The sequence below is a fragment of the Dendropsophus ebraccatus genome, chromosome 11 (genome assembly GCF_027789765.1).
Source record: "Dendropsophus ebraccatus isolate aDenEbr1 chromosome 11, aDenEbr1.pat, whole genome shotgun sequence".
Taxonomy (NCBI): Eukaryota; Metazoa; Chordata; class Amphibia; order Anura; family Hylidae; genus Dendropsophus; species Dendropsophus ebraccatus.
The window spans coordinates 1,789,706-1,811,334 of record NC_091464.1 but is presented as its reverse complement, the minus strand read 5'-3'; the positions used below and the strand labels follow the sequence as shown (position 1 = coordinate 1,811,334).

The window sequence follows — 21,629 nt, the reverse complement described above, 5'->3', positions numbered from 1 at the left end:
GGTTATGGTGTGGGGATGAGCTGCCTGTCCCATCTGCTTGGCCCTGTGGAGAGGAGCTATGCTCCGGGGCTTGGGGGAGGGGCACTGCAGCCACACTCGCATGTGTGGTAACCCTTTGGGGTTTGGGTAAGGGGGTCGGGTCCTGCGGGGTCCCCACCAGAGGTACCTGGATGCGGAGGTCCGGACCTCCGTGCTGGCGGTCAGCTGGGCTGCAGGTGGAGTGGTGCAGCGTTGCATCTCTGGCCTGAATGGCGCAGCCGCCGGGTTGTACGGGATGCCCCGGAGGACAGCCGGTGTTTCTTTGGCCCAAGTGGGGGTCCGCCGGGATGACGGGGAGTCACTGGGGGCCTCCATGGTCTGGAGCGTCATTAACATGGCTGGGGAGCCTGGGTCGGAGGCCATCTTGGATTTTGGTCCCTGTGGCGTACTTGCCAGATAGGCGTCGTCCGAGGGGTCGGCTGGTTGCTGCGGGTCTTCTGTGTCTTCTTCAGACCCATATCAGGTGGGCAGCACGACCAGGTGTGGCAGAAAACCGCTTGTGCAGGTAGCGTGGAGCGGAGCTCTCCCTCTATGCGACCGTCTCCATCGACTTCCGGTCCCGCCCCCAGGCAGGTGGTTTTTAATTTTATTATAGGATGGGATTTTTTTATATGTGAAAAAACTTTTTCTCTTACACTAATTTGCATCTCCCCCTCCACCCTGGGACCCCTATGAGCGATATCATGATTGCTGATAGGGATGGCAGGGGGGAAGTTACAGCTTATATAGGTGTGATAATGTTTGTGTGACCACAGGCTCAGAATCTTCCACCACCACCACCAGATGTCGGCAAGGGATGCGTTGTCCATGTCCACACCCTGGTGATGCAACCAAGCTGAGCCGTCCCGGATAACCGCTAATAGGCATTGATGCATCTCAGCAGATTTCACAGCGGAGTTGCGTCATAGCTGATGCCATTCTCTATACGGAATGTTGTTGGTAGCGCGCTGGATAGCACCACCAGGCCATCAACCCAGAATTACCTGCGCTTTACCTTCTATGGCTAGATTGACACACAGTAAGATTTTGCTACAACGGCCTTGATACAAAAAAATACAAAAGCTACATGCACTGCTGTGTTGGTCTTTTTGCACTGATGATGATGGTCAGCTCAGCCAGTGATGGGGTGTGTATATATATATATATATATATATATATATATACATATATGCTGTACAGCTCAGCCAGTGATGGTATAGCCGTGACACCAGTGCTAGTCCAGCAGACAGGTGGGAGGTTGGTACCTTCTTTGTGTTGTGACTGTGCTGTTCCCCAAATGGTCGGAGACCTGCCGGGCTGTTATGGGTCCCTTGGGCTCTTGTCACAGGAGTCCTGAGTGGCAACTGACCCACCCGGACTATCGGTACCACCACCCACAGAAAGGGGGAAAATAACCCAATGCAGCTAGTGTGCATAGGTGCTGGTGCTGTGTGTGTATAGGTGCCGGGGCTGTGTGTATAGGTGCCGGTACTGTGTGTATAGGTGCCGGTACTGTGTGTATAGGTGCTGTGTGTATAGGTGCCGGTGCTGTGTGTATAGGTGAGCGGCTAGTGTGTATAGGTGCCGGTGCTTTGTGTATAGGTGCCGGTACTGTGTGTATAGGTGCTGTGTGTATAGGTGAGCGGCTAGTGTGCATAGGTGCAGCTGCTGTGTGTATAGGTGCCGGTGCTGTGTGTATAGGTGCCGGTACTGTGTGTATAGGTGCTGTGTGTATAGGTGCCGGTGCTGTGTGTATAGGTGAGCGGCTAGTGTGCATAGGTGCAGGTGCTGTGTGTATAGGTGCCTGTGCTGTGTGTATACGTGCTGTGTGTATAAGTGCTGGTGTTGTGTGTGTATAGGTCCCTGTGCTGTCTGTATAGGTGCTGTGTGTGCGTATAGGTGCCTGTGCTGTGTGTATAGGTGCCGGTGCTGTGTGTATAGGTGCCTGTGCTGTCTGTATAGGTGCTGTGTGTATAGGTGCCTGTGCTGTGTGTATACGTGCTGTGTGTATAGGTGCTGGTGCTGTGTGTGTATAGGTGCCTGTGCTGTGTGTATAGGTGCCGGTGCTGTGTATAGGTGCTGTGTGTGTATAGCTGCCTTTGCTGTCTGTATAGGTGCTGTGTGTATAGGTCCCTGTGCTGTCTGTATAGGTGCTGTGTGTGTGTATAGGTGCCTGTGCTGTCTGTATAGGTGCTGTGTGTATAGATGCTGGTGCTGTGAGTGTATAGGTGCCTGTGCTGTGTGTATAGGTGCTGTGTGTATAGGTGCTGGTGCTGTGTGTGTATAGGTGCCTGTGCTGTGTATAGGTGCTGTGTGTGTATAGCTGCCTTTGCTGTCTGTATAGGTGCTGTGTGTATAGGTCCCTGTGCTGTCTGTATAGGTGCTGTGTGTGTATAGGTGCCTGTGCTGTCTGTATAGGTGCTGTGTGTATAGGTGCCAGTGCTGTCTGTATAGGTGCTGTGTGTATAGGTGCTGGTGCTGTGTGTGTATAGGTGCCTGTGCTGTGTGTATACGTGCTGTGTGTATAGGTGCTGGTGCTGTGTGTGTATAGGTGCCTGTGCTGTGTGTATAGGTGCTGTGTGTATAGGTGCCAGTGCTGTCTGTATAGGTGCTGTGTGTATAGGTGCTGGTGCTGTGTGTGTATAGGTGCCTGTGCTGTGTGTATACGTGCTGTGTGTATAGGTGCTGGTGCTGTGTGTGTATAGGTGCCTGTGCTGTGTGTATAGGTGCCGCTGCTGTGTGTATAGGTGCCGCTGCTGTGTATAGGTGCTGTGTGTGTGTATAGCTGCCTTTGCTGTCTGTATAGGTGCTGTGTGTGTATAGGTCCCTGTGCTGTCTGTATAGGTGCTGTGTGTGTGTATAGGTGCCTGTGCTGTCTGTATAGGTGCTGTGTGTATAGGTGCTGGTGCTGTGTGTATAGGTCCCTGTGCTGTCTGTATAGGTGCTGTGTGTGCGTATAGGTGCCTGTGCTGTCTGTATAGGTGCTGGTGCTGTGTGTGTATAGGTGCCGGTGCTGTGTGTATAGGTGCCGGTACTGTGTGTATAGGTGCTGTGTGTATAGGTGAGCGGCTAGTGTGCATAGGTGCAGCTGCTGTGTGTATAGGTGCCGGTGCTGTGTGTATAGGTGCCGGTACTGTGTGTATAGGTGCTGTGTGTATAGGTGCCGGTGCTGTGTGTATAGGTGAGCGGCTAGTGTGCATAGGTGCAGGTGCTGTGTGTATAGGTGCCTGTGCTGTGTGTATAGGTGCTGTGTGTATAGGTGCTGGTGCTGTGTGTATAGGTCCCTGTGCTGTCTGTATAGGTGCTGTGTGTGCGTATAGGTGCCTGTGCTGTCTGTATAGGTGCTGGTGCTGTGTGTGTATAGGTGCCTGTGCTGTCTGTATAGGTGCTGTGTGTATAGGTGCCAGTGCTGTGTGTATAGGTGCTGTGTGTATAGGTGCTGGTGCTGTGTGTATACGTGCTGTGTGTATAGGTGCTGGTGCTGTGTGTGTATAGGTGCCTGTGCTGTGTGTATAGGTGCTGTGTGTGTGTGTGTATAGCTGCCTTTGCTGTCTGTATAGGTGCTGTGTGTATAGGTGCTGGTGCTGTGTGTGTATAGGTGCCTGTGCTGTCTGTATAGGTGCTGTGTGTCTAGGTGCTGGTGCTGTGTGTGTTTAGGTGCCTGTGCTGTCTGTATAGGTGCTGTGTGTAAAGGTGCCGGTGCTGTGTGTATAGGTGCTGGTGGTGTGTGTATAGGTGCTGGTGCAGAGGAAAGGAGTCCTAGTGATAGAAATATAACATATTACTGTACAGTCTCTGGATAATACAAAACACTCTGGCAGCAAATAGATAAATCTTTACACGGACTTTAGTGCTTCAACTCGTTTGTGCTTGAGGTAATACTTAAAGGAGTAGAGTAGAGGTAGTTGTAGCGGTGCTTGAAAAGTTGAAAGTAGAGTAGAGCAGCGAAGAGGAGAGGAGTTTGTCAAGGGAGTCCTAACCCAATGTAGCAATGTACTCTGCCGGAACGTGCGAGAATACTTTAGAGTAAGAAGTTACTTGTACCTGTGTATAGACTATATTCTGACCACCTTCTGCCCTACAGTGTCGATTGACTCGTACTCCAAGGTTTATATAAGCCCCAGTGGTTGTTATGTGGGTGAAGCTAAGCTCCCAGGGGTGTCCCAGTTACCTGCACTGGGACATAGAATATGTAGACCTTCTGGTAGCTTTGTCCTATCCAGGCTAGTTCCTCTTGTATATCAGGATACTGCCCTGCACCTTTTAGACTGGTTCACAGCGTAGGCTAGAATGTTCCTCGACTCTTCTCCATCTTGTTGTCTCTAGCACTGCATAGTAGATATAGTAGAAGTACTGAAAGAACTGGTTGTCTCTAGCTGCATATGACCATACGTGTCTTCGACTAGACCAGACTGAACTGAACTTGCGTCCCCGACAAAGGTCCTGGCAGAGCCAGGCCCTGGCTTGGCTACAGCAGGGAAGTTTGCTTTGTGTGTCCTTCTCCCTTGAGAATCTGGGTAAGGACTGATGCTACACTTCCTCCCACCAAGTAACTCTTTCCTACAGGGCCTAAGTAATCTACCCTGTGAGTGGTGGAAAGGAGTGTGTGCAAAAGAAAGAAAGAGGCTAGAAGTAGAGAGCATCTCCTATAGGTTAGCAAGAGTACATGGTACACATAAAGTAGTAACCAATTCTTAACTTCAGCTGTGCAACACATAGGAATACATAAAAAAAATACTGACATCTAGTGGTGAAACTTGTAGAGTGCACTTCATCACCACCTAACCTGGATTAAGAAGCTTTTTAGAGAGGTGCAAAGGGGAGACACAATACACCCGTGGTGGGTCACCAAACTGCAGTCTGCGGGAATCCCGGCCAGAGTGTATACACATAGTATACACTCAGGCCAGGATCCCTAGCAGCAGCATGAAAAACTGACATGTCATTGAATAGCAGCCTGACAGGTCACACAATGGAGAGTGCGGTTCTGGCCGCACTCTCCATTGTCGGCTATAGTGAATAGGGATGCGGGCGCACACAGATGCACCCGCATCCCAATTCAGCACAAATAAAGTTCATCCGGCTGGTACTGCAGTACCGGTCGGGATGATCTTCACTGACACAGGCCGTTCTGTGACCCGGCCAGGTCACAGAACGGCCTCGTGTTTCACTTAGTGTGAACCCGACCTATAAGGGGTAATTTGCCAAACAAACATTTGCCAGCTTGGACTCACACAGTAATATCCAGAAAGGAAATAGTTTCCTCCAAAATAACAGGTGGAATCCAAGTTCATACTGTCCACCTCAGCAAACGCAAATGGCTCCTGTCCTGTTACTTTGTGTGTCAGTACACACTGTCCACAGCTCTCCTTGGTGAAGATAATCATGTTTCACATTATGTCAGGTGGCCTGTTCTAAAATGGTGTCTGGCAGCAGAAATAGTTTCATTGTCCCTTATTCTGCTGCCAGAAAATGTTTTAGAACAGGCCACCTGATGTAACCTAACAGGTGACTCACAGCGATAACTTCACCCAGGAGAGCTGTGGACAGCGTGTCCTGACACACAAAGTGACAGGAATTACTGTAAGAGTCCAGGTAGTAAGCCAAAGCAGACAGTCCCTGTTCTATTGGAATGCAAATACAAAGCTACTACATCACAGGTTGCCAGCTTATCAATGCTTTTTTTAGCATGCCATTTTTTCCACTTATTTTTTGTCAGTGATGCGCTGTAGATTGAAGAGATTTCATGGAATCACTTAAAGAATCCCATGATTTATAACCAATGCCAAAGAAACGTCTGACGGTCAGAAAATGATGTACTCTTTCTGAATAATTCCTTTCTTCCTCAGGTCTTCAAGTGGTGCTGAACTCCATCATTAAGGCGATGGTTCCGCTCCTGCATATCGCCCTGCTGGTTCTCTTCATGATTATTATATATGCCATTGTTGGACTGGAGCTGTTTTCTGGGAAGATGCACAAGACTTGTTATTATAAAGGAACAGGTAAGAAGTGTAATATCAGAAAGCAACTCACCTTCCAGACTGCTGACACTGTTATATAGAGGTCAGGAGACACATGGGACCCCACATATAAAGGGCATTGATGAGAGCCAATGACTTTCCCCCAGTCCTCAGCAGTCCACTCCCTGGACCTGTCCTCCAGTCCTCAGCAGTCCACTCCCTGGACCTTTCCCTCAGTCCTCAGCAGTCCACTCCCTGGACCTTTCCTCCAGTCCTCAGCAGTCCACTCCCTGGACCTTTCCCCCAGTCCTCAGCAGTCCCCTCCCTGGACCTTTCCCCCAGTCCTCAGCAGTCCCCTCCCTGGACCTTTCCCCCAGTCCTCAGCAGTCCCCTCCCTGGACCTTTCCCCCAGTCCTCAGCAGTCCACTCCCTGCACCTTTCCCCCAGTCCTCAGCAGTCCGCTCCCTGGACCTTTCCCCCAGTCCTCAGCAGTCCACTCCCTGGACCTTTCCCCCAGTCCTCAGCAGTCCACTCCCTGTACCTTTCCCCCAGTCCTCAGCCGTCTGCTCCCTGTACCTTTCCCCCAGTCCTCAGCAGTCCACTCCCTGGGCCTTTCCCCCAGTCCTCAGCAGTCCACTCCCTGGACCTTTCCCCCAGTCCTCAGCAGTCCCCTCCCTGGACCTTTTCCCCAAATCCTCAGCAGTCCACTCCCTGGACCTTTCCCCAGTCCTCAGCAGTCCCCTCCCTGGACCTTTCCCCCAGTCCTCAGCAGTCCCCTCCCTGGACCTTTCCCCCAGTCCTCAGCAGTCCACTCCCTGGACCTTTCCCCCAGTCCTCAGCAGTCCACTCCCTGGACCTTTCCCCCAGTCCTCAGCAGTCCACTCCCTGGACCTTTCCCCCAGTCCTCAGCAGTCCCCTCCCTGGACCTTTCCCCCAGTCCTCAGCAGTCCACTCCCTGGACCTTTCCCCCAGTCCTCAGCAGTCCACTCCCTGGACCTTTCCCCCAGTCCTCAGCAGTCCTCTCCCTGTACCTTTCCCCCAGTCCTCAGCAGTCCGCTCCCTGGACCTTTCCCCCAGTCCTCAGCAGTCCACTCCCTGGACCTTTCCCCCATTCCTCAGCAGTCCACTCCCTGGACCTTTCCCCCAGTCCTCAGCAGTCCTCTCCCTGTACCTTTCCCCCAGTCCTCAGCAGTCCGCTCCCTGGACCTTTCCCCCAGTCCTCAGCAGTCCACTCCCTGGACCTTTCCCCCAGCCCTCAGCAGTCCTCTCCCTGGACCTTTCCCCCAGTCCTCAGCAGTCCTCTCCCTGGACCTTTCCCTCAGTCCTCAGCAGTCCCCTCCCTGGACCTTTCCCCCAGTCCTCAGCAGTCCTCTCCCTGGACCTTTCCCCAGTCCTCAGCAATCCACTCCCTGGACCTTTCCCTCAGTCCTCAGCAATCCACTCCCTGGACCTTTCCCCCAGTCCTCAGCAGTCCACTCCCTGGACCTTTCCCCCAGTCCTCAGCAGTCCGCTCCCTGGACCTTTCCCCCAGTCCTCAGCAGTCCACTCCCTGGACCTTTTGCAGAATATCAGTCTGTCCCTGATGTTTTTTCTGGAGAGAGTGGCTTCTTTGCTGCCCTCCATGAGACCAGGCCTTGCTCCAAGAGTCTCCGCAGTCTCACAGTGCACAGTGCAGATGCCCTCACACCTGCCTGCTGCCATTCCTGACCAAGCTCTGCACTGCTGGTAGTCCCATCCCGCAGCTGACCACACTTCTAAGAGACGGTCCTGGCGCTCGCTGGTCTTTCTTGGGCGCCCTGAAGCCGTTTTGGCAACAATGGAACCTCTCTCCTTGAAGTTCTTGATGATATGATAGATTGGTGACTGAGGTGCAATCTTTCTAGCTGCGATACTGTTCCCTGTTCGGCCATTTTTGGGCAGTGCAATGATGACTGCACGTGTTTCTTGAGAGGCTGACACTGTTATATAGAGGTCAGGAGACACATGGGACCCTCATATATCTGTCTGTGCTTCCAGACTGCTGACACTGTTATATAGAGGTCAGGAGACACATGGGACCCTTCATATATCTGTCTGTGCTTCCAGACTGCTGACACTGTTGTATAGAGGTTAGGAGACACATGGGACCTGTCATATATCTGTCTGTGCTTCCAGACTGCTGACACTGTTATATAGAGGTCAGGGGACACATGGGACCTGTCATATATCTGTCTGTGCTGCCAGACTGCTGACACTGTTATATAGAGGTCAGGAGACACATGGGACCCCTCATATATCTGTCTGTGCTTCCAGACTGCTGACACTGTTATATAGAGGTCAGGAGACACATGGGACCCCTCATATATCTGTCTTTGCTTCCAGACTGCTGACACTGTTATATAGAGGTCAGGACACATGGGACCCCTCATATATCTGTCTGTGCTTCCAGACTGCTGACATTGTTATATAGAGGTCAGGAGACACATGGGACCTGTCATATCTGTCTGTGCTTCCAGACTGCTGACACTGTTATATAGAGGTTAGGAGACACATGGGACCTGTCCTATATCTGTCTGTGCTTCCAGACTGCTGACACTGTTATATAGAGGTCAGGAGACACATGGGACCTGTCATATATCTGTCTGTGCTTCCAGACTGCTGACACTGTTATATAGAGGTCAGGAGACACATGGGACCTGTCACATATCTGTCTGTGCTTCCAGACTGCTGACACTGTTATATAGAGGTCAGGAGACACATGGGACCTGTCATATATCTGTCTGTGCTTCCAGACTGCTGACACTGTTATATAGAGGTCAGGAGACACATGGGACCTGTCATATATCTGTCTGTGCTTCCAGACTGCTGACACTGTTGTATAGAGGTTAGGAGACACATGGGACCCCTCATATATCTGTCTGTGCTTCCAGACTGCTGACACTGTTATATAGAGGTCAGGGGACACATGGGACCTATCATATATGTCTTTGCTTCCAGACTGCTGACACTGTTATATAGAGGTCAGGGGACACATGGGACCTGTCATATATATATGTCTGTGCTTCCAGACTGCTGTATATAGAGGTCAGGAGACACATGGGACCGGTCATATATCTGTCTGTGCTTTCAGACTGCCTACACTGTTATGTAGAGGTCAGGACACCTAGGACCTTTCATATATCTGTGCTTCCAGACTGCTGACACTGATATATAGAGGTCAGGAGACACATGGGACCTGTATATATCTGTCTGTGCTTCCAAACTGCTGTATATAGAGGTCAGGAGACACATTGGACCGGTCATATATCTGTCTGTGCTTCCAGACTGCTGACACTGTTATAAAGAGGAAGTCGAGCAGGTACCAGTGTGATACTTCGACTTGGTCCCTTTGTCTCACTGAGGATCAATCTCTTGCCTTGGTAGATTGTCCTGACTGTTAGGAACTGTTAGAACAGTAGAAACAGCTGAACAGTCAGCCATTTCACCTTCAGCTGTACTGAACAAACAGGTGAAGGTTGGACACCAAGTTGTGGAGGTTACCTTTATATGGGTGGTATACAAGATGGCACACCTGTACTGGGACACTAGAGATGGAGGGAAGGAAGGATAGAGGGATAGATGGATGGAGGGAAGGATAGAGGGAAGGATAGAGGGATAGATGGATGATGGATGGAGGGAGGGAGGCATAGATGGATGATGGCTATAGGGAGGGATAGATGGATGATGGAGGGAGGGATAGATGGATGGAGGGAAGGATAGAGGGATAGATGGATGATAAATGGAGGGAGGCATAGATGGATGATGGATATAGGGAGGGATGGATGATGGAGGGAGGGAGGGATGAATGTCTTTTTCAGTCTTACAAACCATCTGTAATGGAGACTTCATACTAATTCTCATAATTTTATTTTCAGACATAATAGCCGCTGTGGACAAGCCTGCTCCTTGTAGTACTACAGGTCAAGGTCGTCAGTGCACAATCAATGGCACCGAGTGCCGGGGGTGGTGGCCGGGTCCGAACCAGGGGATCACTCATTTTGACAACTTTGGTTTTGCTATGCTGACGGTATACACGTGTATAACCATGGAGGGGTGGACCGAAGTCCTGTACTGGGTGAGTTCCCTCCTTTATCTCCTGTTACTTACTGTGTTATATACTATGTTATCCCCCCGGGCTCACACCCAGTATATAGTGATACGGAGACCAGGATACAGCGTCACACCCAGTATATAGTGATACGGAGACCAGGATACAGCGTCACACCCAGTATATAGTGATACGGAGACCAGGATACAGCGTCACACCCAGTATATAGTGATACGGAGACCAGGATACAGCGTCACACCCACTATATAGTGATACGGAGACCAGGATACAGCGTCACACCCAGTATATAGTGATACGGAGACCAGGATACAGCGTCACACCCAGTATATAGTGATACGGAGACCAGGATACAGCGTCACACCCAGTATATAGTGATACGGAGACCAGTACACAGCGTCACACCCAGTATATAGTGATACAGAGACCAGGATACATCGTCACACCCACTATATAGTGATACGGAGACCAGGATACAACGTCACACCCAGTATATAGTGATACGGAGACCAGTACACAGCGTCACACCCAGTATATAGTGATACGGAGACCAGGATACAGCGTCACACCCAGTATATAGTGATACGGAGACCAGGATACAGCGTCACACCCACTATATAGTGATACGGAGACCAGGATACAGCGTCACACCCAGTATATAGTGATACGGAGACCAGGATACAGCGTCACACCCAGTATATAGTGATACGGAGACCAGGATACAGCGTCACACCCACTATATACTGATACGGAGACCAGGATACAGCGTCACACCCAGTATATAGTGATACGGAGACCAGGATACAGCGTCACACCCAGTATATAGTGATACAGAGACCAGGATACAGCGTCACACCCAGTATATAGTGATACGGAGACCAGGATACAGCGTCACACCCAGTATATAGTGATACGGAGACCAGGATACAGCGTCACACCCAGTATATAGTGATACGGAGACCAGTACACAGCGTCACACCCAGTATATAGTGATACGGAGACCAGGATACAGCGTCACACCCACTATATACTGATACGGAGACCAGGATACAGCGTCACACCCAGTATATAGTGATACGGAGACCAGGATACAGCGTCACACCCAGTATATAGTGATACAGAGACCAGGATACAGCGTCACACCCAGTATATAGTGATACGGAGACCAGGATACAGCGTCACACCCACTATATACTGATACGGAGACCAGGATACAGCGTCACACCCAGTATATAGTGATACGGAGACCAGGATACAGCGTCACACCCAGTATATAGTGATACGGAGACCAGGATACAGCGTCACAAACCCAGTATATAGTGATACAGAGACCAGGATACAGCGTCACACCCAGTATATAGTGATTCGGAGACCAGGATACAGCGTCACACCCAGTATATAGTGATACAGAGACCAGGATACAGCGTCACACCCAGTATATAGTGATACGGAGACCAGGATACAGCGTCACAACACCACTATATACTGATACGGAGACCAGGATACAGCGTCACACACCCAGTATATAGTGATACGGAGACCAGGATACAGCGTCACACCCAGTATATAGTGATACGGAGACCAGGATACAGCGTCACACCCACTATATAGTGATACGGAGACCAGTACACAGCGTCACACCCAGTATATAGTGATAACGGAGACCAGGATACAGCGTCACACCCAGTATATAGTGATACGGAGACCAGGATACAGCGTCACACCCAGTATATAGTGATACAGAGACCAGGATACAGCGTCACACACCAGTATATAGTGATACGGAGACCAGGATACAGCGTCACACCCAGTATATAGTGATACGGAGACCAGGATACAGCGTCACACCCAGTATATAGTGATACGGAGACCAGGATACAGCGTCACACCCAGTATATAGTGATACGGAGACCAGGATACAGCGTCACACCCAGTATATAGTGATACAGAGACCAGGATACAGCGTCACACCCAGTATATAGTGATACGGAGACCAGGATACAGCGTCACACCCAGTATATAGTGATACGGAGACCAGGATACAGCGTCACACCCAGTATATAGTGATACGGAGACCAGGATACAGCGTCACACCCAGTATATAGTGATACGGAGACCAGTACACAGCGTCACACCCAGTATATAGTGATACGGAGACCAGGATACAGCGTCACACCCACTATATAGTGATACGGAGACCAGGATACAGCGTCACACCCACTATATAGTGATACGGAGACCAGGATACAGCGTCACACCCAGTATATAGTGATACGGAGACCAGGATACAGCGTCACACCCAGTATATAGTGATACGGAGACCAGTACACAGCGTCACACCCAGTATATAGTGATACGGAGACCAGGATACAGCGTCACACCCACTATATAGTGATACGGAGACCAGGATACAGCGTCACACCCAGTATATAGTGATACGGAGACCAGGATACAGCGTCACACCCAGTATATAGTGATACGGAGACCAGGATACAGCGTCACACCCACTATATAGTGATACGGAGACCAGTACACAGCGTCACACCCAGTATATAGTGATACGGAGACCAGGATACAGCGTCACACCCACTATATAGTGATACGGAGACCAGGATACAGCGTCACACCCAGTATATAGTGATACGGAGACCAGGATACAGCGTCACACCCAGTATATAGTGATACAGAGACCAGGATACAGCGTCACACCCAGTATATAGTGATACGGAGACCAGTACACAGCGTCACACCCAGTATATAGTGATACGGAGACCAGGATACAGCGTCACACCCAGTATATAGTGATACGGAGACCAGTACACAGCGTCACACCCAGTATATAGTGATACGGAGACCAGTACACAGCGTCACACCCAGTATATAGTGATACGGAGACCAGTACACAGCGTCACATCCAGTATATAGTGATACGGAGACCAGTACACAGCGTCACATCCAGTATATAGTGATACGGAGACCAGGATACAGCGTCACACCCACTATATAGTGATACGGAGACCAGTACACAGCGTCACACCCAGTATATAGTGATACGGAGACCAGTACACAGCGTCACATCCAGTATATAGTGATACGGAGACCAGGATACAGCGTCACACCCAGTATATAGTGATACAGAGACCAGTACACAGCGTCACACCCAGTATATAGTGATACGGAGACCAGGATACAGCGTCACACCCAGTATATAGTGATACGGAGACCAGGATACAGCGTCACACCCAGTATATAGTGATACGGAGACCAGGATACAGCGTCACACCCAGTATATAGTGATACAGAGACCAGGATACAGCGTCACACCCAGTATATAGTGATACGGAGACCAGGATACAGCGTCACACCCAGTATATAGTGATACGGAGACCAGGATACAGCGTCACACCCAGTATATAGTGATACGGAGACCAGGATACAGCGTCACACCCACTATATAGTGATACGGAGACCAGTACACAGCGTCACACCCAGTATATAGTGATACGGAGACCAGGATACAACATCACACCCAGTATATAGTGATACGGAGACCAGGATACAGCGTCACACCCAGTATATAGTGATACGGAGACCAGGATACAGCGTCACACCCAGTATATAGTGATACGGAGACCAGGATACAGCGTCACACCCAGTATATAGTGATACGGAGACCAGTACACAGCGTCACACCCAGTATATAGTGATACGGAGACCAGTACACAGCGTCACACCCAGTATATAGTGATACGGAGACCAGGATACAGCGTCACACCCAGTATATATACGTGTAATAGTGATACATGGCTACGTGTAATAGTGATACATGGCTACGTGTAATAGTGATACATGGCTACGTGTAATAGTGATACATGGCTACGTGTAATAGTGATACATGGCTACGTGTAATAGTGATACATGGCTACGTGTAATAGTGATACATGGCTACGTGTAATAGTGATACATGGCTACGTGTAATAGTGATACATGGCTACGTGTAATAGTGACACATGGCTACGTGTAATAGTGATACATGGCTACGTGTAATAGTGACACATGGCTACGTGTAATAGTGACACATGGCTACGTGTAATAGTGACACATGGCTACGTGTAATGGTGACACATGGCTACGTGTAATAGTGATACATGGCTACGTGTAATAGTGACACATGGCTACGTGTAATAGTGATACATGGCTACGTGTAATAGTGACACATGGCTACGTGTAATGGTGACACATGGCTCCGTGTAATGGTGACACATGGCTCCGTGTAATGGTGATACATGGCTCCGTGTAATAGTGACAAATGGCTACGTGTAATAGTGATACATGGCTACGTGTAATAGTGATACATGGCTACGTGTAATAGTGATACTTGGCTACGTGTAATAGTGACACATGGCTACGTGTAATAGTGACACATGGCTCCGTGTAATAGTGACACATGGCTACGTGTAATAGTGATACATGGCTACGTGTAATAGTGATACATGGCTACGTGTAATAGTGACACATGGCTACGTGTAATAGTGATACATGGCTCCGTGTAATAGTGACACTACGTGTAATAGTGATACTACGTGTAATAGTGATACATGGCTACGTGTAATAGTGATACATGGCTACGTGTAATAGTGACACATGGCTACGTGTAATAGTGATACTACGTGTAATAGTGATACATGGCTACGTGTAATAGTGACACACGGCTACGTGTAATAGTGATACATGGCTACGTGTAATAGTGACACATGGCTACGTGTAATAGTGATACATGGCTACGTGTAATAGTGATACATGGCTACGTGTAATAGTGACACATGGCTACGTGAAATAGTGACACTACGTGTAATAGTGACACATGGCTCCGTGTAATAGTGATACTTGGCTACGTGTAATAGTGATACATGGCTACGTGTAATAGTGATACATGGCTACGTGTAATAGTGATACATGGCTACGTGTAATAGTGACACATGGCTACGTGAAATAGTGATACTACGTGTAATAGTGATACATGGCTACGTGTAATAGTGATACATGGCTACGTGTAATAGTGACACATGGCTACGTGTAATAGTGATACATGGCTACGTGTAATAGTGATACTACGTGTAATAGTGATACATGGCTACGTGTAATAGTGACACATGGCTACGTGTAATGGTGACACATGGCTACGTGTAATGGTGACACATGGCTACGTGTAATAGTGATACATGGCTACGTGTAATAGTGACACATGGCTACGTGTAATAGTGATACATGGCTCAGTGTAATGGTGATACATGGCTCCGTGTAATAGTGACAAATGGCTACGTGTAATAGTGACACATGGCTACGTGTAATAGTGATACTACGTGTAATAGTGATACATGGCTCCGTGTAATAGTGATACATGGCTACGTGTAATAGTGATACATGGCTCCGTGTAATAGTGACAAATGGCTACGTGTAATAGTGACACATGGCTACGTGTAATAGTGATACATGGCTCCGTGTAATAGTGATACATGGCTCCGTGTAATAGTGACACATGGCTCCGTGTAATAGTGATACATGGCTACGTGTAATAGTGACACATAGCTCTGTGTAATAGTGATAGATGGTGATAGATTGGCATCATGGATGTGCAGCCGACAAATCTGCGGCAACTGTGTGATGTCATCATGTCACTATGGACCAAAATCTCTGAGGAAGCTTCCAGCACCTTGTTGTATCTATGCCACCAAGAATTGGGGCAGTTCTGAAGGCAAAAGGGGGTCCAACCCGTTACTAGCATGGTGTACCTAATAAAGTGGCCGCTGAGTGTGTATATATATATATATATATATATATATATATATACACATATACACACATACATACACACACAGCAAGTGCTGCACGGACATCACTAACTATATATACACTCAGCGGCCACTTTATTAGGTACACCATGCTAGTAACGGGTCGGACCCCCTTTTGCCTTAAGAACTGCCTCAATTCTTGGTGGCATAGATACAACAAGGTGCTGGAAGCTTCCTCAGAGATTTTGGTCCATAGTGACATGATGACATCACACAGTTGCCGCAGATTTGTCGGCTGCACATCCATGATGCCAATCTCCCGTTCCACCACATCCCAAAGATGCTCTATTGGATTGAGATCTGGTGACTGTGGAGGCCATTGGAGTACAGTGACCTCATTGTCATGTTCAAGAAACCAGTCTGAGATGATTCTAGCTTTATGACATGGCGCATTATCCTGCTGAAAGTCGCCATCAGATGTTGGGTCCATTGTGGTCATAAAGGGATGGACATGGTCAGCAACAATACTCAGGTAGGCTGTGGCGTTGCAACCATGCTCAATTGGTACCAAGGGGCCCAAAGAGTGCCAAGAAAATATTCCCCACACCATGACACCACCACCACCAGCCTGAACCGCTGATACAAGGCAGGATGGATCCATGCTTTCATGTTGGTGACGCCAAATTCTGACCCTACCATCCGAATGTCGCAGCAGAAATCGAGACTCATCAGACCAGGCAACGTTTTTCCAATCTTCTACTGTCCAATTTCGATGAGCTTGTGCAAATTGTAGCCTCAGTTTCCTGTTCTTAGCTGAGCGGAGTGGCCCCCGGTGTGGTCTTCTGCTGCTGTAGCCCATCTGCCTCAGAGTTGGCCGTACTGTGCGCTCAGAGATGCTCTTCGGCCTACCTTGGCTGTAACGGTTGGCTATTTGAGTCACTGTTGCCTTTCTATCAGCTGGAACCAGTCTGCCCATTCTCCTCTGACCTCTGGCATCAACAAGGCATTTCCGCCCACAGAACGGCCGCTCACTGGATGGTTTTTCTTTTTCGGACCATTCTCTGTAAACCCTAGAGATGGTTGTGCGTGAAAATCCCAGTAGATCAGCAGTTTCTGAAATACTCAGACCAGCCCTTCTGGCACCAACAACCATGCCACGTTCAAAGGCCTCAAATCACCTTTCTTCCCCATACTGATGCTCGGTTTGAACTGCAGGAGATTGTCTTGACCATGTCTACATGCCTAAATGCCGCCACGTGATTGGCTGATTAGAAATTAAGTGGTAACGTGCAGTTGGACAGGTGTACCTAATAAAGTGGCCGGTGAGTGTATATACATACATACACACACATACATATATATATATACAGCAAGGGCTACATGGACATCACTAACGGATATATATATACATACACACACGGGCAGTGATTTTTTTATACTTGTTTGGTGCATTTAGTGTGACCTGTGACCTATGGAGTTCACTTCTCATTTCTCAGCATTGGCTCCGCCCATTTGACAGTTTGGGGCTATTTAGCACATCTGAAGCTGTATTGTATATGAGGTAATAGAGAAGGATCCCCGTGATAGTCAGCGCAGTGATGGCGGCCTCCTTCTCTTGTCCCCGTACAGGTGAATGACGCCATTGGGAACGAGTGGCCGTGGATCTACTTTGTCAGCCTCATCCTCCTGGGCTCCTTCTTTGTGCTGAACCTGGTGCTCGGAGTCCTGAGCGGGTAACACTTACACTTTCCTCTCATTCACTTCTACTCCGACATTTCTTATGTTTTGACATTTTATCTCTCGTCTCAGTGAGTTTACAAAAGAACGTGAAAAAGCCAAGTCTCGTGGTGCTTTCCAGAAGCTGCGGGAACAGCAGGCCATGGACGAGGACTTACGGGGCTATCTGGACTGGATCACCCACGCCGAAGTGATGGACTCCGACATGGAGGGAAGAGAAGGTGAGAGCAGAAAGGGAGCCTCGTACCGCCGGATGGGGGATGTTGGCGAGGGGTGTTACCATGAGGTGGGGTTGTTGGTGCGCAGGTGTTGCCGAAAGATGTTACCATGGGGTGTTGTTGAGGGGGGGATGTTGGTGTGGGGTGTTACTGCGAGATGTTGCCGAAAGACGTTACCATGGGATGTTGGTGAGGGGTGTTACCATGAGATGCTGTAGGACGATGCTACCATGAGATGTTGCCACGAGATGTTACGATGGGATGTTGGCGTGGGGTGTTACCATGAGATGTTGGCGTGGGGTGTTACCATGGGATATTGGCGGGGGGATGTTGGTGCGGGGGTGTTACTATGTGGTGTTGGCGCGGGGGGGGTTGGGTTGGGGATGTTGGCACGGGATGTTGGTGGGGGGATGTTGGTGCGGGGGTGTTACCATGGGATGTTGGTGAGGGGTGTTACCATGAGATGCTGTAGGACGATGCTACCATGAGATGTTGCCACGAGATGTTACGATGGGATGTTGGCGTGGGGTGTTACCATGAGATGTTGGCGTAGGGTGTTACCATGGGATATTGGCGGGGGGATGTTGGTGCGGGGGTGTTACTATGTGGTGTTGGCGCGGGGGGTGTTGGGTTGGGGATGTTGGCGCGGGATGTTGGTGCGGGGGTGTTACCATGGGATGTTGATGCAGGGGTGTCAGGGGTGTTGCCGTCAGATGCTACCATGGGATGTTGGCGGGGGGAGGGGGGGATGTTGGTGTGGGATTCTACGGTCTCTCTATAATCTGTAATGGGGCTCTCCCTTATTTCAGGGCTGCTGCAGTCAGAAGAGGGCGGCTCAGAGACGGAGAGTCTGTACGACGCAGAGGGAATAAACAAGTTCCTAGCATTTTTGTAAGTATCTTCTGTGCAGTGATGGAGGACGGGGAGGAGCTGATACATTAATATCCGCTCCCTGTTGTGTTTAGTCGTCAGTGGCGCCAGTGGCATCGTCTGCTCCGGAGGAAGAGCCGCGCTCTGGTGAAGTCTCGCTTCTTCTACTGGCTCGTTATTATTGTTATACTGCTAAACACGGTCATCATTGCCACCGAACATCACAACCAACCAGAAGCCCTCACCAAAGCGCAAGGTAAGAGCGGGGCGCTCTCTAATCCCTACCTCCGGGCGGTCAGTCCCACCTCCGGGCGGTCAGTCCCACCTCCGGGCGGTCAGTCCCACCTCCGGCTGGTCAGTCCCACCTCCGGCTGGTCAGTCCCACCTCCGGGCGGTCAGTCCCACCTCCGGGCGGTCAGTCCCACCTCCGGCTGGTCAGTCCCACCTCCGGGCGGTCAGTCCCACCTCCGGGCGGTCAGTCCCACCTCCGGGCGGTCAGTCCCACCTCCGGCTGGTCAGTCCCACCTCCGGCTGGTCAGTCCCACCTCCGGCTGGTCAGTCCCACCTCCGGGCGGTCAGTCCCACCTCCGGCTGGTCAGTCCCACCTCCGGCTGGTCAGTCCCACCTCCGGGCGGTCAGTCCCACCTCCGGCTGGTCAGTCCCACCTCCGGCTGGTCAGTCCCACCTCCGGGCAGTCAGTCCCACCTCCGGCTGGTCAGTCCCACCTCCGGCTGGTCAGTCCCACCTCCGGGCGGTCAGTCCCACCTCCGGGCGGTCAGTCCCACCTCCGGGCGGTCAGTCCCACCTCCGACCACTCACACTTTGGCTTTTGAATGTTTATTTAGTGGAAAAACTTGATAATTAAAGTAAAATGGATATTATGGGGAACTCCGGCCAAAATGAGAACAGAATAAACCAGAGATACTCTACCCCCCGAGTGCCACGTCACGATCACTGCCAGAACTCATTTTCCCCTTACTTCCTGCGACTCGGCCGGCCGGGCTGATAGATGTAGCGGTGTCCTGCCTCATTCATTGACTCTCTGAGTGGGCACTCCATCAGCCGGGTCGTGAGTGACGTCAATGGGGCAGGAGATTCAGAAGGCAGGCGGGGGTCCTAGTCATGATTTCGCTTGGGAAGCAGAACCAGGAGGCCGGCAGGGGTCCAGGTTGTGATGTCGCTGAGGCAGGAGAGGAGGCAGTCAGGGGTCCGGGACGTGACGTCGTCTGGTAATGCCCCGGCATTCTCCTGGTCAGACTGGTGAGGACCCAGCATCCTCCTGGTCAGACTGGTGAGGCCCCGGCATCCTCCTGGTCAGACTGGTGAGGCCCTGGCATCCTCCTGGTCAGACTGGTGAGGTTCCGGCATCCTCCTGGTCAGACTGGTGAGGCCCTGGCATCCTCCTGGTCAGACTGGTGAGGTTCCGGCATCCTCCTGGTCAGACTGGTGAGGTTCCGGCATCCTCCTGGTCAGACTGGTGAGGCCCCGGCATCCTCCTGGTCAGACTGGTGAGGCCCCGGGATCCGTGATGTGTATCGTAGAACAGGTTAAAGAGTTATTATAAAGCCGCTTCCAAGTCTCGTCCAACGTTGACCTGTCTTGACCTATTTTTATGGTCCCCAATTTTGTTTTTTGCAGTTTTCCAATAGAGTGAACAGGTCTTGTTGAGTAGGTGCGGCAGGAAGCCAAGGTGTCTAGTTTGGTGTCCTGCGGACTGGACCTGGGAGCTCCCAGCATCAGGATCAGGATGTAGGGAGCCGCGCGGCTGTGTCAGTACACTAGTGTAAATGAAATTTTACACTGTTCAGGAGCTCCAGACATCACAATGCTAGGAGCTCCCTGGTCCACAGGACACCGGCCGTGTACGGACAGAATTCTATGGACGTGTGAATGACCCCCTTGTGGTGGAGTCCTCCATAGGTTGAGGAAAAGCGGTAGCTGGGAGAGTTGATTGCGGAGGCCGAGGGGTTGCAGACGCGGGTTGGACTTTGTGGGTCGCAGATAGGTGTTATAGTCTTTATAGTGCTGGGGGGCAGTACGCTATGATCCAAGCACTGTGAGAGTAATACGGTAAACGACTGATCTCAGGGGAGCAGCCACAGAAGACCCCACCGGCTGCTGGTTACAGCGCTCAGTACAGTGACATCCTAGGTGCATGGCCTTCTGGGAAACATCAGTATATAAAAAGATCTGAGGAGCCTCAACAACCAGCCTTCAAACCCGGGTGATTAAGGCCGGGAGGACTGGGGACTTGTGTCATACGGGGACTGTCTGCAGTACTATGGATGAGCCAGCAGATGGCAGAAGGTGCAGTAACGGCCACTGCCCCATCGCTCTATAATAGCAGGGAGTATAAGCCTGTAATAGTTATTAGCAGATATAGAGAGTAAGGCCGGGAGGACTGGGGACCTGTGTCATACGGGGACTGTCTGCAATACTAATAATTAGCCAGCAGATGGCAGAAGGTGCAGTAACGGCCACTGCCCCATCGCTCTATAATAGCAGGGAGTATAAGCCTGTAATAGTTATTAGCAGATATAGAGAGTAAGGCCGGGAGGACTGGGGACCTGTGTCATACGGGGACTGTCTGCAATACTAATAATTAGCCAGCAGATGGCAGAAGGTGAAGTAACGGCCACTGCCCCATCGCTCTATAATAGCAGGGAGTATAAGCCTGTAATAGTTATTAGCAGATACAAGAGTAAGGCTGCGAGGACTGGGGACCTGTGTCATACGGGGACTGTCTGCAATACTAATAATTAGCCAGCAGAAGGTGAAGTAACGGCCACTGCCCCATCGCTCTATAATAGCAGGGAGTATAAGCCTGTAATAGTTATTAGCAGATACAAGAGTAAGGCTGGGAGGACTGGGGACCTGTGTCATACGGGGACTGTCTGCAATACTAATAATTAGCCAGCAGATGGCAGAAGGTGAAGTAACGGCCACTGCC

General features: G+C 50.3%; 1 protein-coding gene across 1 annotated transcript in view; it reads left to right on the top strand.

Moving 5' to 3' along the window:
* CACNA1S (calcium voltage-gated channel subunit alpha1 S) overlaps positions 1–21,629 on the top strand; it is a 268,666-nt gene that overhangs the window by 108,565 nt on the left and 138,472 nt on the right. Inside the window, 6 exon segments of the mRNA XM_069946057.1 lie at positions 5,868–6,020; positions 9,872–10,071; positions 17,484–17,587; positions 17,664–17,812; positions 18,619–18,700; positions 18,775–18,935. Of these exon segments, the coding sequence (XP_069802158.1) occupies positions 5,868–6,020; positions 9,872–10,071; positions 17,484–17,587; positions 17,664–17,812; positions 18,619–18,700; positions 18,775–18,935 (849 nt within the window).